Source organism: Octodon degus, unplaced genomic scaffold (genome assembly GCF_000260255.1).
Source record: "Octodon degus isolate 3935 unplaced genomic scaffold, OctDeg1.0 scaffold00028, whole genome shotgun sequence".
In the NCBI taxonomy this organism is placed as follows: Eukaryota; Metazoa; Chordata; class Mammalia; order Rodentia; family Octodontidae; genus Octodon; species Octodon degus.
Genome location: NW_004524604.1, coordinates 19115385 through 19129984, shown reverse-complemented (window position 1 = coordinate 19129984; position 14600 = coordinate 19115385). Strand labels below are relative to the sequence as shown.

The 14600-nt window shown below is 42.0% G+C and overlaps 1 protein-coding gene across 1 annotated transcript in view; it reads right to left on the bottom strand.

The window, feature by feature from the left end:
- Gk5 (glycerol kinase 5 (putative)) overlaps positions 1 to 14600 on the bottom strand; it is a 58228-nt gene that overhangs the window by 18857 nt on the left and 24771 nt on the right. Inside the window, exons 6-11 of the mRNA XM_004629290.2 lie at positions 10095 to 10170; positions 9481 to 9542; positions 9306 to 9379; positions 9026 to 9086; positions 4378 to 4504; positions 2279 to 2383 (exon numbers count right to left, since the gene is read on the bottom strand). Of these exons, the coding sequence (XP_004629347.1) occupies positions 2279 to 2383; positions 4378 to 4504; positions 9026 to 9086; positions 9306 to 9379; positions 9481 to 9542; positions 10095 to 10170 (505 nt within the window). The remainder of the gene's footprint in view (positions 1 to 2278; positions 2384 to 4377; positions 4505 to 9025; positions 9087 to 9305; positions 9380 to 9480; positions 9543 to 10094; positions 10171 to 14600) is intronic.

Sequence of the window (14600 nt, the reverse complement as noted above, 5' to 3'; positions counted from 1 at the left end):
GGGAGAAAGGAAGGGAGGGAGGGAGAGAAGGAGGGAGGGAGGGGGAGGGGGGTGTAGCTCAGAGATAAAAATGTGCAAGGGTCTGGGCTCAATTCCCAGCATCTCCCTCACACACATAAGACACACAGCAAGAGCAGTAAAGGAAATATACCAAAGAAGGAGTTTACAATGGTAAAAAGCTGTAAAATAATTTTAAGTAAAAAGTATTTCTTATGTTTCTAACACAGGTGCAGACTCAAAAAGAAGAAAAGGGAAGAAATTTCATTTATCTCCAAGAGTAAATCAAAGTACAAAGTCACAGCCTGCAAAATAATGTTCCTGTGAGCGACAATAACTATTAATGCCTTGGTATTCATACTCAATAAATAAAATTTATTATGTTCTTATTATTTGGTGTTTTGAGACAGTATCTCGCTGTGTAGCCCAGGCTGGCTGCAAACGTTAATCTTCCTGCCTCAGCCTCCCGAGGGCTGGCATACCAGGTGTGTGCACCAGGCCTAGCAAGGCTGCCTCTTTGAGAGAAAATAAAAATATTCTAAAATTAGACTGTGGTGATGTCTGTAAACATCATGAATATTCTCAAAAACAATGAATTGTACACTTTATGTGAATTATATGGTACATGGAATATATCTCAATAAAGAAAATAAGGAAAAGTGAAAAAACACTATACAGGCTACCCTTTAAGTGGTTCATAGCCCTCCTTATGTGGCAGAGATACGCAGCTACACAGTTATTTGTGATTGTGCAATGCCGCCCTGGATTAATGTGCTGACATTTACTTAGTGGTTTACTAAATCAATTTTTTCTTTTTTTGCAGAACCGGGGATTGAACTCAGGCCCTTGTGCTTGCCAGGGAAGCGCTTATTCTACTGAGCCATCTCCCAAGCCCCTTAAATCAAATCTATTGCCAACTGCTGCCTTAAACATCCATGCCTCTGCACCGTGTGATACCTCCGGGAATTTTAGATGAAATACACAGCAGTGTTCACTTTACAAGGAACGCACCTCATGGAAGGACAGCCATGCACTGGGCCGGCCCGAGCTCGGGGCAGAGCGCCTGCGCAGTGCGCACGATGCCCCCCCCACAGCCCCTGCAGCTAGAACGAAGACACATACTGCCGGCTGCTCATGACACTCATTCCAACAGAAAACATGACAATTGCATTTGTCCCAATGCTGAGTATCGTCACACATACTAATCTCTCATGACCAGATTAAAAATGGTGAGTGATAATGTAAATGAACATTACTTTAATTATTGAGGGGGCTGGGGAGATGGTTGGGGGCCCGGGAGATTGCTCAGTAGAATAAGCACTTGCCTGGCAAGTGCAAGGGCCTGAGTTCAATCCTCAGTTCCGCCAAAAGAAAATAAACAAGTAGATTATTGAATATAAACACCACTCTGCAAGTCCTTTCTATTAAGAAAGGACTATATTTGTCCTTTTTCTATTTTTTTGTCATTTTATTAATTTCCCTGACATGTAACACAAGTTTTTATCAATTTGTTTTATAATTTTATTTATAGCACACCCCTCCCTATATATTACAATATTTACAATATTTTATACACTTAAATCTATTATTCTTTTTCTTTTTTAATTTTTTTTATTTGTGTGTGTGTGTGTGTGCGTGTGTGTGTGTGGCCAGCTCAGCCCACCAGGGGGCGGGGCGGGCTGGCATGGGGTGCTGGGGGATTGAACCGCAGTCCTTGTGCTTTGCTAAGCTTGTTCTAAGTAGGTGCTTTAGACCACTAAGCCATCTCACCAGCCCCTATTACTCTTTTTCTTTTGCATTTTTCTTTTTTGCAGATCTGGGGATTTATCTCCCCGGCCCAATTATTCTTTTTCTTGATGGCTCCTAGTTTATTTTTATTTTTGATACTGGGAATCAAACTCAGGGCCTTGTACTTGTCAGCCAAGCACAGCTGAGCTACATCCCCAGCCTGTGGTTCCAGTTTTTTGGGTTTTGTTGTTTTTTTTTTTTTGCCTTTTTGAGACAGGGTCTCACTATGTAGCTCAGGCTGGCCTTGAGCTCACTTTGTAGCCCAGGTAGAAAGATCCTCCTGCCTCAGCCTCCCAAGTGCTGGGATTACAAGCATGCGACATGACATCTGGCTTTAATATTTAGTTTTACCACCCTAATATCATAAAAATATGGTATTTTCTTCTGTTATGAGGCCTTTTATTTTAATAATCCATTCACTGACTACTATCTGTAGTAGCAGACCTGAATTTTTAAAGTTTGGCCTGTGAAATTCATTAAAAAGAAAACATACCTAATTGTTGAGCCCACTGGATGGCCGTCCCGGTGTCTCCTGCGTTGACTTCAGCTAAGCATACAACTTCTTGCCCAATCTTCCACCCAATTAATGGATAAAAGCCTTAGAAACCAAGTAAGCAAAACAAAAATTTAAGTCATATAATAACCATGCAATTCAGGCTTCCACAACCCTCCAGGATCTGTGCTTTTATCTTTGTTCCTTCTTTCCCCCTCGCCTATTTTTTGGTCCAAGCACATACTGCAGAGCCAGTTTCTCTCTGATCCTTTATTTTTGCTCTTAAAACTTCACCACTGCTTAAAAATAAACAATTCAGACAACTCTAATAGAATGGGTTGATGATATGCAAAACATGGCAAAGTTCCTATGAGGTCAGACTGCCTGAACTCAAATCCCAGCACTCTCAGATTTACCAGCTTTGTGAGATTTTACAGTTACTAGGTTGTTTTTTGTTTTTTTTTTTTTTTTTTTTTTTTTGGCAGAACCGGGGATTGAACTCAGACCCTTGCGCTTGCCAGGGAAGCACTTATTCCACTGAGCCATCTCCCCGGCCCCACAGTTACTAGTTTTAACCTTGCTTTCTTCAACTATAATATAATACAATGGCCTACCTACCTCAGAGAGCTGCTGTAGGAATGGGCTGAATTAATACATAAAAAGAACTTAAACTAGTACCTAGCATAAAATATGAACTATAAACATTAGTTTGGTCGGAGGGGGTTCTGGGGACTGAACCAAGGTCCTCATGCACACTGGACAAGTGCTCTACCACTGCGTTATATCACTAGCACCAGCCTATGACTAAAAGCATGAAGTAAGTATTTTAATTAGAAATAAAGTTTACAGTCTCAGACTGCTTTGCTCTAGACAACTAACCATGTTAACTCACAGTTGGTGGGGGAATAGACATAAAAAAAAAATCTTAAAAAAAAAAAAGAGAGAGATCTTGGGGCCAGGGAGATGGCTCAGTAGAATAAAAGCTTCCTTGGCAAGCGCAAGGGCCTGAGTTCAATCCTCGGTTCCAAAAACAAAAACAAAAACAAAAACAAAAAACTTAACACCAAATCTGAGTAACCGGAGGACACCAGTGCCCAAATTAAGAGCCCCAGCCTCCAGGGTATAGCGCCAAACACTAGATTTCTTGGTTTGTACTTTGTAAGGTTTCTTCCATTTGGGAGGGTGAATTCTTAGCCATTGTCATTGAAATCTTACACAAGCATGGACCACTAGTGGACAACTAGTATCCAAGAATAGTTCACAAAAAGAATAATTTTCTGCTAGTATGGTGGTGCACACCGTAATCCCCGCACTCAGGAGGCTGAAGCAGGAAGATCAATGTAATTTTGAGGCACTCCTAGGTTACACAGAGTTCAAGGCCAGACTGCACTACACAGTGAGACCCTGTTTCAAAAAATTAATTTCCTGAAACACAGACAAAAATTAGGTGTGGGACTATAGTACCATGGTAGGGCACCTTTTCCTTAGTATGTGCAAGACCCTAGGCTTGATTCACAAATCTCCCAAAAGGAAGAAGAAAAGGAAAACAAATTAGAGCCTTGATAGGAAATGTTAAACACATAAAACACGTACAGAGGCATGCCAGCCCCACTCCCCAGGGCGCGCTGAGCCGGCCACAGAGCCAGGCATAGTGGCGCACACCTGTAATCCCAGTGCTGGGGAGGCTGAGACAGGAGGATCACTATGAGTCTGAACTGCGTAGTGAGACACTGTCCCAAATGCATTTAAAAAAGGAAAAAAAAAGGAAGAAAAGATATTTAGAGAATTTTCCAAAATACCCTAATCCTTCTGTTTTTTTTTTCCTGTAACAGCTTTTCTGTTTATTCATGCCATTAATTTAAAGGGAAGAAAATAGGGATTGTATCATATAACAACAATAATAGTACTCAGGTGTCGGCAATGAACCGTAACATAAAGTGGGAGAATAGTGTAAATAACACAAAACAAATATAGATGGAAAAAGTGATACTTAAAAAGAGGAGGTGGAGACTAGGGAGATAGCTCAGTAGAATAACCGCTTCCCTGGCAATCCCTGGTTCCACCAAAAAAAAAAAAAGAGGCTGCTTCCCAGTAGTTACCTGAAGCTGTGAAAGGAGGGTCCTTGCCAGTGTTTATATCCAAGAAAGTGCCGGTCCCCATGGTTAGCTTGACGTCTCCAGTCTGGAAGCAGCATTCTCCAAACATGGCCGACTGCTGGTCACCGACCTGCGAACACAGCACAGCGCCGGGCCTCAGCCGCAGCCTCGCCCACTCCTCGCTCAGGTGACACTTCTGCTGCTTCTTCCCAGTGCTGAGCTCTCTCCCTGGTCCTTTTTAAAATTTTTTTAAATTTGTTTTGTTTTGCTTTGTTGGGTTTGAGACATGGTCTCACTGAAATGATGAACTGCCCAGGCTGGTGCTCAAAGTGCTGGGACTACAGGCAAGTACTACCCACCCTGGACCTGTACTTTTTTTATTAAACATTTTATTTTGTCTTTTATATTTTCTTAAAATAAAAAAACTATAAAAACGAGGTATAAAAAGTAAAGCCATATTAATATGCTGAGCTGTTCTGGGCTCAAGTCAGCAACTTTTGACATTGCCAGTCCTACGGATAACCCCCTACTATTATGGACTACTGGACTATATTGGATTATTTTGATGAATTCATGCACCCACAGTATTTAAATGGTAATGGTATACCTATCTCTGACAAAGCTAAACAAAAAAGGGAGATATAAATGAAGGACCATTTTGTAGTGAAATATATATCCGCATATACAGAATAGTTAGGATAGATACACAGCTTCTTTCTCTTAATTCAATGAGAAGAAAGATGTATACTAATAGTGTTTGGACAGGATATCATGTCTGCATCCTGTACGATGAATAACTACTACAAAGACAACAATATGCAATGTATTAATTATTGTAACTGTCCTACTAACCTGTTTTGAAACTGTCTCATTGCTATTTGTTTCTCAATAAAATTAATTAAAAAAAAAAAAAAGTCCAAAGAGAACAGGGAACAACAACTACAAAACAGGAGTGTCCCTCAGCCTAACACTGTCAGGGAAATTAATGTCTCAGGAATTTTTACCAAGCAGCCTACCTCACCACTTTTAAGTATCATATAAATAATCTTAGCAATAAAGGTCAGAAGAAAAATTGTATAAAACTATCTAAAATTTTGGGTTTTTTCTTGTCCTTTTTTTTTGGTATCAGGGATTCTAACTCAGGTCCTTGTGCTTGCCATGCAGGCACTTGTGCCACGTGCTTTCTTGTCTTTGAGACAGGGTTTTGAAAGGTACTTCAGGTTGGCTTAAGCTCACTTCGCACCTCAAGCTTTTACCTTAGAAAGGTTTTATTCATTCGTCAAGGTAACTGACTTTACAAGATTCTTTTTTTATTGAGACCAAAAGGCCACTCATGGAGACACAGGGCTGTAATCCCAGTGCTCGGGAGGCTGAGGCAGGACAATCACTATGAGTTCAAGACCAGCCTGGGCTACACAGTGAATCCAAGACTAACCTGAATTACATAGTGAGATTATCTAAAGAAAAAGAGAAAAAAAACTGACAAATGAACTAGACACAGTACCCTGTTATCCCCGCTATCTGGAAGGCTGAAGGAGGATGATCACAAGTTCAAAGCTAGCCTGAGCAACTTTGTGAGACCTTATTTCCAACAAAAATTTTAAAGGGGCTGAGGACATAGTTCAGTGGTAAAGCACTTGCCTTGTTTGCATGAGACGCTAGGTTCAACCTCCCATTTCCACATGCAAAAAATAAGTGGTAAGTGTATGTTTAAATAGATACAGGGCAGGGGCTGGGGAAATAGCTCAGTAGAATAAGCGCTTGCCTGGCAAGTTCAGGGCCTGATTTCAATCCCTGGTTCCACCAAAAAATAAATAAATAAATAAATAAATAAATAAAAAATAAATAGATACAGGGCTGGTGAGATGGCTCAGTGGTCTAAAGCACCTACTTAAATAGATACAGGTAGCCAGGTGTAGTGGTACACACCTGCAATCCCAGCACTAGGGAGACGGAGGTAGGAGGATGGTTGTGAGTTCAAGACCAGCCTTGGCTACAAAGTGAGCTCAAGGCCAGCCTGGGCTACATAGTGAGACTCTATCTCAAAAAGACAAATAAATAAATAAATAAATACAGTTGTAAGTCAAAACTATCCCTTTCCTAATCATGTATTTTTGTTTTTGTTTTGTTTTTGGCAGAACTGGGGATTGAACTCAGGCCCTTGCACTTGCCAGGGAAACGCTTATTCCACTGAGCCATCTCCCCAGCCCCATAATCATGTATTTTTATAAAAAGAAAAATTATAACATTTTGTGCATATACTTAAACGTAGATATACAACCACTAGTTTGGTTGTTAGATTATTTACCAATGCCTGGGATTTAAACTGAGGGCCTCCCATACATAAGGCCAGCACTCTGCCACTGAGCTGTACTCCAGCCTTTTAATTTATTTATTTATTTTTAAATTTTTAAAAATTTTATTTGTGTGTGTGTGTGTGTGTGTGGCCAGCTCAGCCCACCTGGGGGCGGGGCTGGCTGGCATGTGGTGCTGGGGGATTGAACCACCGTCCCTGTGCTTTGCTAAGCTTTTTCTAAATAGGTACTTTAGACCACTGAGCCATCTCACCAGCCCCACTCCAGCCTTTTTAAAAACACGCTGCCAAGACTGGCAAGTGCTAGGTCCTGAGTTCAACTCCTGGGACAATCAATCAATCAAAATTCAGCTGGGCGTGGGAGATGTGCCTTAAGGAGAGTGCTGGCCTAATGTGTGGCACCCTGATTTCATCCCAGTACTACAAAAACAAATCTATAAATTCCTCCACGAACTCTTGTTCACCAGCCTGGAACTTCCTAACCATACTTCAATCTAACCCTGCACCTCCCCCTGGGCTGCATGAAACCAACTCTGTGGACGACCACAGAATCAAACTCCCTCCCCTTCCCTCCTGTCCAACTACTGTGGAAACTGCTTATCCAGAGACAAGGCTCTCTACTTCCTGCTTAAGCTGCTACAGTAGACAATAGGCAGTACTTGAGTTTCTGACATTAAAGACAATCCTCAGCACTGCAGCAAAGAAAGAAAACAAGGACGGATATTTGTGTTTCCACAGAACTTAGTACTCACACAGCAAATCCCGGGGTTTTTCTAACTGCTTATTCATTTATCCAGTCAGAAAAAAAAGAAGAGTAAAATAATTAAAGGACCTTTGGAAAAAACAAAAACAAAAAAAAACCAACAAGCAGAGCATGGTGGTGTACACCTGTAATCTCAGGACTTGCAAGGCTGAGACAGAAGGATGACTTGAGTTCGAAGCCAGCCTGTACTACAGAGTGAAACCCTATCTCAAAAAAAAAGAGAAAAAAGGAGAGAGGAGGGGACAGGAATGGAGGAGAAGAAAAGAGGAAAGAAAAAAGCAAATAATTTTTTTTACTTTTATACCATCTTCTGTACTGATAGGTGTTTGACACAAATTTTAAAAAATGTAAATACAACTTATTCCTCTATTTTAAATCTCTTTATTGTTTGTGGTTATATTGTTATCAAATACAAACTAAGCATTGGCTCCACCACTTGGTGCCATATATTTATCTCAGAACTTCAAATATAAACCAAACATTACTATGAATACAGTATCTTTTTTAAAAAAATTCTCTGAGCATGGAGTAGCAAGTTAATAATTCTACCTATATAAGGCAGTGAGGCAGGAGGATCTCAAATTTGAGGTTAGCGTGGGCAACTTAATGAGACCTTGTCTCAAAATAAAAACCAAAATGGACTGGGGAGGTAACAATTAATGGTGCAGCAAGTGCCTAGAATGGACATGGGGCCAGTCCTCAGTAAGGATGCAAAACCAGACCAAACCCAAATACTGGTCCACTGTTCAAAACGTGAAAGATATTTCTGGTTCTATCTAGGACTACTTAAAAAGAAAAGCTAGCCAGGCACAGTGGCAAATACCTTTAATTCCATATTCGGGAAACTGAGGCAGAAGGATCAGTTTAAGAGCCAGCCTGAGTTATAGAGTTCAAGGTCAGCCTGGACTCTCTAGCAAGACTTTGTCTCAAAACAAATCTACATATTGATATATATCTATCAACACAGGGGTACTTCAGTTCATGAATGCTTTTGTTTGTCAACTATTTGGTTTGTAAACAGAAACTTTTGGCAAAATTTTGTTTTTGTTTGCAAACTCTACATCAAGCGACAAACATGACTGCCACCATTTTTTCCCACACAGACACAAACATAGCCATCATTTCCAAAATAGTGCAACAAATTAAGTTTGTGAACCAAGGTGCCCCTGTACACACAGCTATATATCTGTATACAGACACACACACACACACACACACACACACACACACACACGTTTCCAGGTGTAAGCATGTCTGTTTTTGTGTATGTGCATATTCTTCCCACTTCTGTGCTGGGCATCTATCCAGGGCCACAGGCATGCTGCGGAACTGACTACCACTGAACTACACCTGGCCCTATTACTTTAGTTCACCAAGGGCCTTTGGTGTCTCTTAAAAGCGGGTCATAGCTATTTATGTATGTTTACTTAGTTGATAATATACAAAGAGGGGCTGGGGATTTAGCTCAGCAGTAGAAAGCTTGCCTAGCAAGCTGGAAGTCCTGGGTTTGTTCCTCGGCACCAAAAACAAAAACAAACAAAATATAAAGAGAAATCCTTGCATATCCTACTTACCAAGGCAACAACTGGTATAGGCACACCAAATATCTCCTCATCCACTGATCCAAAATTGTGGCTTCAAATGAGATTGATCACAATGTTAGATATACACTAGAATTATTTATTGTAAAATTCAGTGATTTTTTAAAAATTCAGCAGATTTTTAAAGCATAGGCCAAAAAGTTATATAATAAACATACAAGCATCTCAAGCATGAGATATCACCATTTTCTTCATCAAAGCAAAAGAATTGAAGTAAGGCTCTGCTGGCTTACATGTGGGTATTCACTATTACCTTGTGTCCTTTATAGGAGGCAGGACAGAGAGTGGTACAGAAGCCAGGAAGGTAAGAACACCGCTCCAGCACATCTGAGCAGAAAAACACACCATCAGAATATAAAAGTAAAGTAGTAAAAACAAAAGAATCCAAGCTAAGAAAAAATATGGCAATTTAAAACGACAGTCTTTACCTTGTACGTATCAAAACATCCAGTTGTGCTGGCATTTGAAAAATCCGTAGCATACGCAGAACCTAAATTTACATCGGAAATAATGCATCTGTTATCAAGTAATGTAAATCAGTATCTACTCCTCATTTAGAATCTAGACCTCTGTCTACCCTCAAACCCATTTCAAAATGTGTGCTTCCAACTTGAAGTCTCCAGAGCAACTTTCCACTTAATCTTTATGAACCCAGGTGTGCACCTCCACACCTGGCTATTTGTCCTCTTCTTTAAACCAGGGATCAGAAAGTCACTAAGCCTTTATAAATGCTTTTGTAAGCTCTTAAGAGTTCATAAATTTACCAGGCTGGCCTCAAGTGCAGTGGTCCTCTTGCCTCAGCCTCCCGGGTCCTGCACTATACATGTGCATCACTACATCTGGTCTTTATACCAACAGTTCCTTACAGCAGATCTACAGTACCTCTGGTGTTACTGCAACATGCAGCTATTAGGCACCAGAAAACACTCTATCTGCACTACGGCAAGTGCAAAGGGCCATGTTTGAGCAGGATGAACCTTCACTCTCTTCAGATACCTTTTCATTTCACTTACTTGAGACAGAGCTATCAGGTCATCTTTACCTTTTGTGAGCTTATGCAACAACCAGGTATCAATAGTCCCAAAGCAACAATTTTCTTCTTCAACTGCCTCCTGAACCTTAAAAATATAACAACATGAAGACAGTTTAAAAAGACTAAAATGCTTGAGGCAGTACAGATAAGCATATGCAACGTAATCTCTTATGAAAGTAATGTGTACAGCTACATGGGACAGCTCTCCTACATGTACGTGGGTCTTCATTAATTATATTTGTTATGGTTTATTTGTGGATGTTCCCCAAAGCCTCATGCAGTCACTGAAGGGAGCTTTCAGAATCAGCCGTATCTACAGTTTGTGACTGATTTCACTGTCTAGTGCTGGAATTCAGAGTGGGAGTGCTACACCCACCCTAAGTTGAGCAGCCTACATTCCATGCAAGGGTCAGAAGGAATCTCCTCTCATGTGCTTCCCTTTTTGCTCTTGCTGCTTTTGCTGTCCTGGCTGCCATGAATTATTGCCCCTGTGCTATGAGCCACCCTGCCCTGGAGCCAGCTGATTAGGAACTGCAGCCTCCACAAACTGTGAGCCAAATAAACCTGTCCTTCCTTGATTTGGGGTGTCAGGTACTTGGCCTCAGCAAGGAGATAAAAGCAACTAACACCATATTCAACCATGTATTGTAGTTTTCTCTTTTTTTTTTTTTTTTTTTTTTGAGACAGGGTCACACACTGTAGTTCAGGCTGGACTTGGACTGGTGTTGATCCTCCTACCTCAGCCTCTTGAGTGCTGGGTTACAGTTGTGCACCACCACACCCAACCACTACGTAGCTTTAATTTTGCAGAGTTTTTGTTTGTTTGTTTGTTTTGTATTTTAGGGAAGGGTGGACAGGGTGTTCAGGGTCTCACTACTAGATCGGGCTCATAGTGGTCGGGGACTGTTTACAGCCTTCAAGAGCTGGGATTACAGGCCCCTGCCATCATGCCCAGTCTCAATTGCCAGCTCAGTGCGCCCCAGGGGGCTGGGCCAGTACAGCAGGCCCTGATATGTGCCCCCAGCCCCTGCACCTGCCTGCAGCTGCTTTAATCTGCTCAACTATTTGGCCAGCCCTGTAGTTTTTTTTTTTTAAATTTTATTTATCTGTGTGTATGTGTGTGTGTGTGTGTGTGTGTGCGTGCGTGCGTGCGTGTGTGTGTGGCCAGCTCAGCTCACCAGGGGGCGGGGCTGGCTGGCATGTGGTGCTGGGGGATTGTGCTTTGCTAAGCTTGTTCTAAGTAGGTACTTTAGACCACTGAGCCATCTCACCAGCCCCAGCCCTGTAGTTTAAATTTTGCAGTTTTTTGTTAAGCTAATTCCTAGTACTGTAGTCTTTTTCATGCTATTGCAAACAGAAATGTTTCCTTCATTACAGTGCATTTCCAGCTCATCACCAGTGTTTACAAATATATCTGACTTCTGTACATTGATCAGATATCCTGAGTTCTTGCTGAACTCATTATTTCCAACCATTTTTTAGGAGACACCTTACTGTTCCATATAAGAGATTGTGTTCCTGCACCACGGAGACAGTTTTTACAGCTTTTTTCAATCCAGCTGCTTTCCATTTCGCTGTCTTGTCTAGCTGCTCCAGGCTAGAACCCCAAAACACTGCTCACCGGTAGAGGTACAGAGGGAAGAACAGACCACCTGATCTTGTTCCCCAACTTACAGGGCCAGCCTTCAGCCTTTTTCATCATCAAATGTGTTTTCTGGTTTTGTTTCACACTACTGGGCCTGAGGCCTTTGCAGTGAGCTACATCTCTGGCCAATTTTTTTTTCGTTTTATTTGAGATAGAGTCTCACTAAACTGCTAAGAGGCTGGTTTAAACTTGCAGTCCTCTGGCCTCACCCTCATAGAGGGTTGGGATTTAAGTGCACACCATCATACCTATCTGGCTGTGTGTTTTTATAGATCAGTCATAGCTCAGGTGAAAGAAGTTTCCTATTAATCTTAGTATGTTGAGTTTGCATCACCCAGAGGTACCAGATCATGTAAAATGAGCTCCTGACATGCTCCATTTTTGATTTTGTTTTCCTTTGTTATTTTTCTATTTCCTGCTCATCAATTTATTTTATTTTCTTTTTTTTTAAATGTATTTAGTAGAGGGTCTACAGGGTCTCACTACACAGATCGGTCTTGTAGTGATCCTCCTGTTTTTAGCCTTCCAAGCGCTGGGACTACAGGCACGTGCCCCCATGCCCAGTCTCAAATGCCATCTCAGCGTGCCCCGGGGGTGGGGCCAGCACAGCACAGCACAGCACAAGGGGGCAGGAACACTGTGTCAGCCTAAGCAGGTGCTTTAATCCACTGAGCTATCCAGCCAGCCCTTCATGAATTTCTATTATAATCTTCTTTCTCTTGCCCTTTACTTACTTTGCTCATATTTTTCTAGTATCTAAAGATGGCATGTTACATTATTAACTTGATTTTCTTTTGAAAAAAAAAATTTGGTACAGCGTTTCACTACGCAGCTTAGACTCAGTGATCCTCCTGTCTGAGCCTCCCCAGTACTGGGATTATAGGCATGCAGTATCATGTGTGGTCTTGGTGGCCAGTGTGGCGGGCCTAGTGTTCTGGGGCCGGCGCTGGCACAGTATGGGGATCAAACCCCAGCTCCTGCACTTGCCAAAGCAAGCAATCTGCTGAGCTATTTCACTGGCCCCGATTTTCTTTTTTTAAATGTAGTCTTACCCAGGCATAGTGGAGCACACCTGTAATCCCAGCACTCAGGAGGCTGAGGCAGGAAGATTGAGACCAGCCTGGGCTACAAAGCGAGCTTAAGGACTGCCTGAATTGCATAGGGAGACCATGGTTCAAGACACACACACACACACACACACACACACACACACAAATAAAAACAAAACAACAAAAAAACAAGTTTTCTCTTGTTACTTCTAATTCCATTCTGTTAATGGGCAGAAAACGTGCTTTGTACAATTTTGATACTCTCAATTTCAGCAAGGTTTGCAGCATGAGTTAATGCAGGTTTATCCTAGAGAAGCAGGGATACTTACAAGACTGCATTTTCTTTCTACTGGGTAGGGGCTGGGGATAGAGCTCAGGGGCATAGTGCCTGGCTGGCTTTTTATTTGGTGGCGGTTTCTGTAACTATGTGCTAGATCTGGTTAGTTTTTATTGTTACCAAAATGTTCTATTCCAGGCCAGCCAAATAGCTCAGCAGATTAAAATGCCTGCAAGCAGGCGCAGAGCCCAGAGGTTCAATCCCCGGGCCTGCTGTGCTGGCCCGCCCCAGGGGCGTGCTGAGACAGCAATTGAGACTGGGCATGGTGGCATGCGCCTATAATCCCAGCTTTTGGGAGGCTGTAAACAGCTGGATCACTATGAGTCGTATCTAGTGGTGAGACCCTAAACACCCTGTAGACCCTTCCCTAAAATAAAAAAATAAAAAATGTTGTATTACCTTGATGATCTTCTTTCTGGTTATTTTATCCATTATTGAAAAAGTACTGGGGCTGGAGAGATGGCTTAGTGGTCTAAAGCACCTACTTGGAACAAGCTTGGCAAAGCACAGGGACCGCGGTTTGATCCCCCAGCACCACATGCCAGCCAGCCCCGCCCCCTGGTGGGCTGAGCTGGCCACACACACACATACACACACACACACACACTAAATGTTAAAAAAATAAAAATAAAAAAAAATAAAGTTTAAAAAAAGAAAAAGTACTAAAGTCTTCAAGTATTACCATTCAATTGTCTATTTTCCCCTTTACTTTTTTTTTTTTTAACATTTTTTATTTATTGTGTGTGTGTGTGTGTGTGTGTGTGTGTGTGGCCAGCTCAGCCCACCAGGGGGCGCGGCTGGCTGGCATGTGGTGCTGGGGGATTGAACCGCGGTCCCTGTGCTTCTCCAAGCCTGCTCCAAATAGGTGCCCTAGACCACTGAGCCATCTCTCCAGCCCTCCCCTTTACTTCTTTCAGAACTTTTTTTCATGTGATTGGTTATATGCTTGCCTTTTGAGACACAATCTCACTAAGCAGCCCAGGCTGGCCTTGAGCGCACTTCAACCCTCCTGCCTCAATCTCCTGAAGGCTGGGATTACAGGTGAGTGCCACCACACACAGTTGTCTCATGTGTTTCCTGGCTCTTCTATTAGATATATTATTTCTGACAGATCTGATTTTTCTTTTTCTTTTTTTTTGGTGCCAAGGACCGAACCCAGGGCTTCCAGCTTGCTAGGCAAGCATTCTACCCCTGAGCTAAATCCCCAGCCCCTATCCTCTTATCTTTATAACATTTCCCTTGTAGCCAGTCATTTTTGTTTATCATTCAAGCCTATTTTGTTGCAACTGGCATCACAACTCTAGCTTCTTATGGATGCTGCTTGCATGATGTAAGTTTTCTACTCATTGCCTTTTAATCTAACTGTATGTATTTTTAAAGTATATAGTGGGGCTAGTGAGATGGCTCAGTGGTCTGAAGCACCTACTTAGAACAAGCTAAGCTAAGCTAAGCAAAGCACAGGGACCACGGTTCAATCCCCCAGC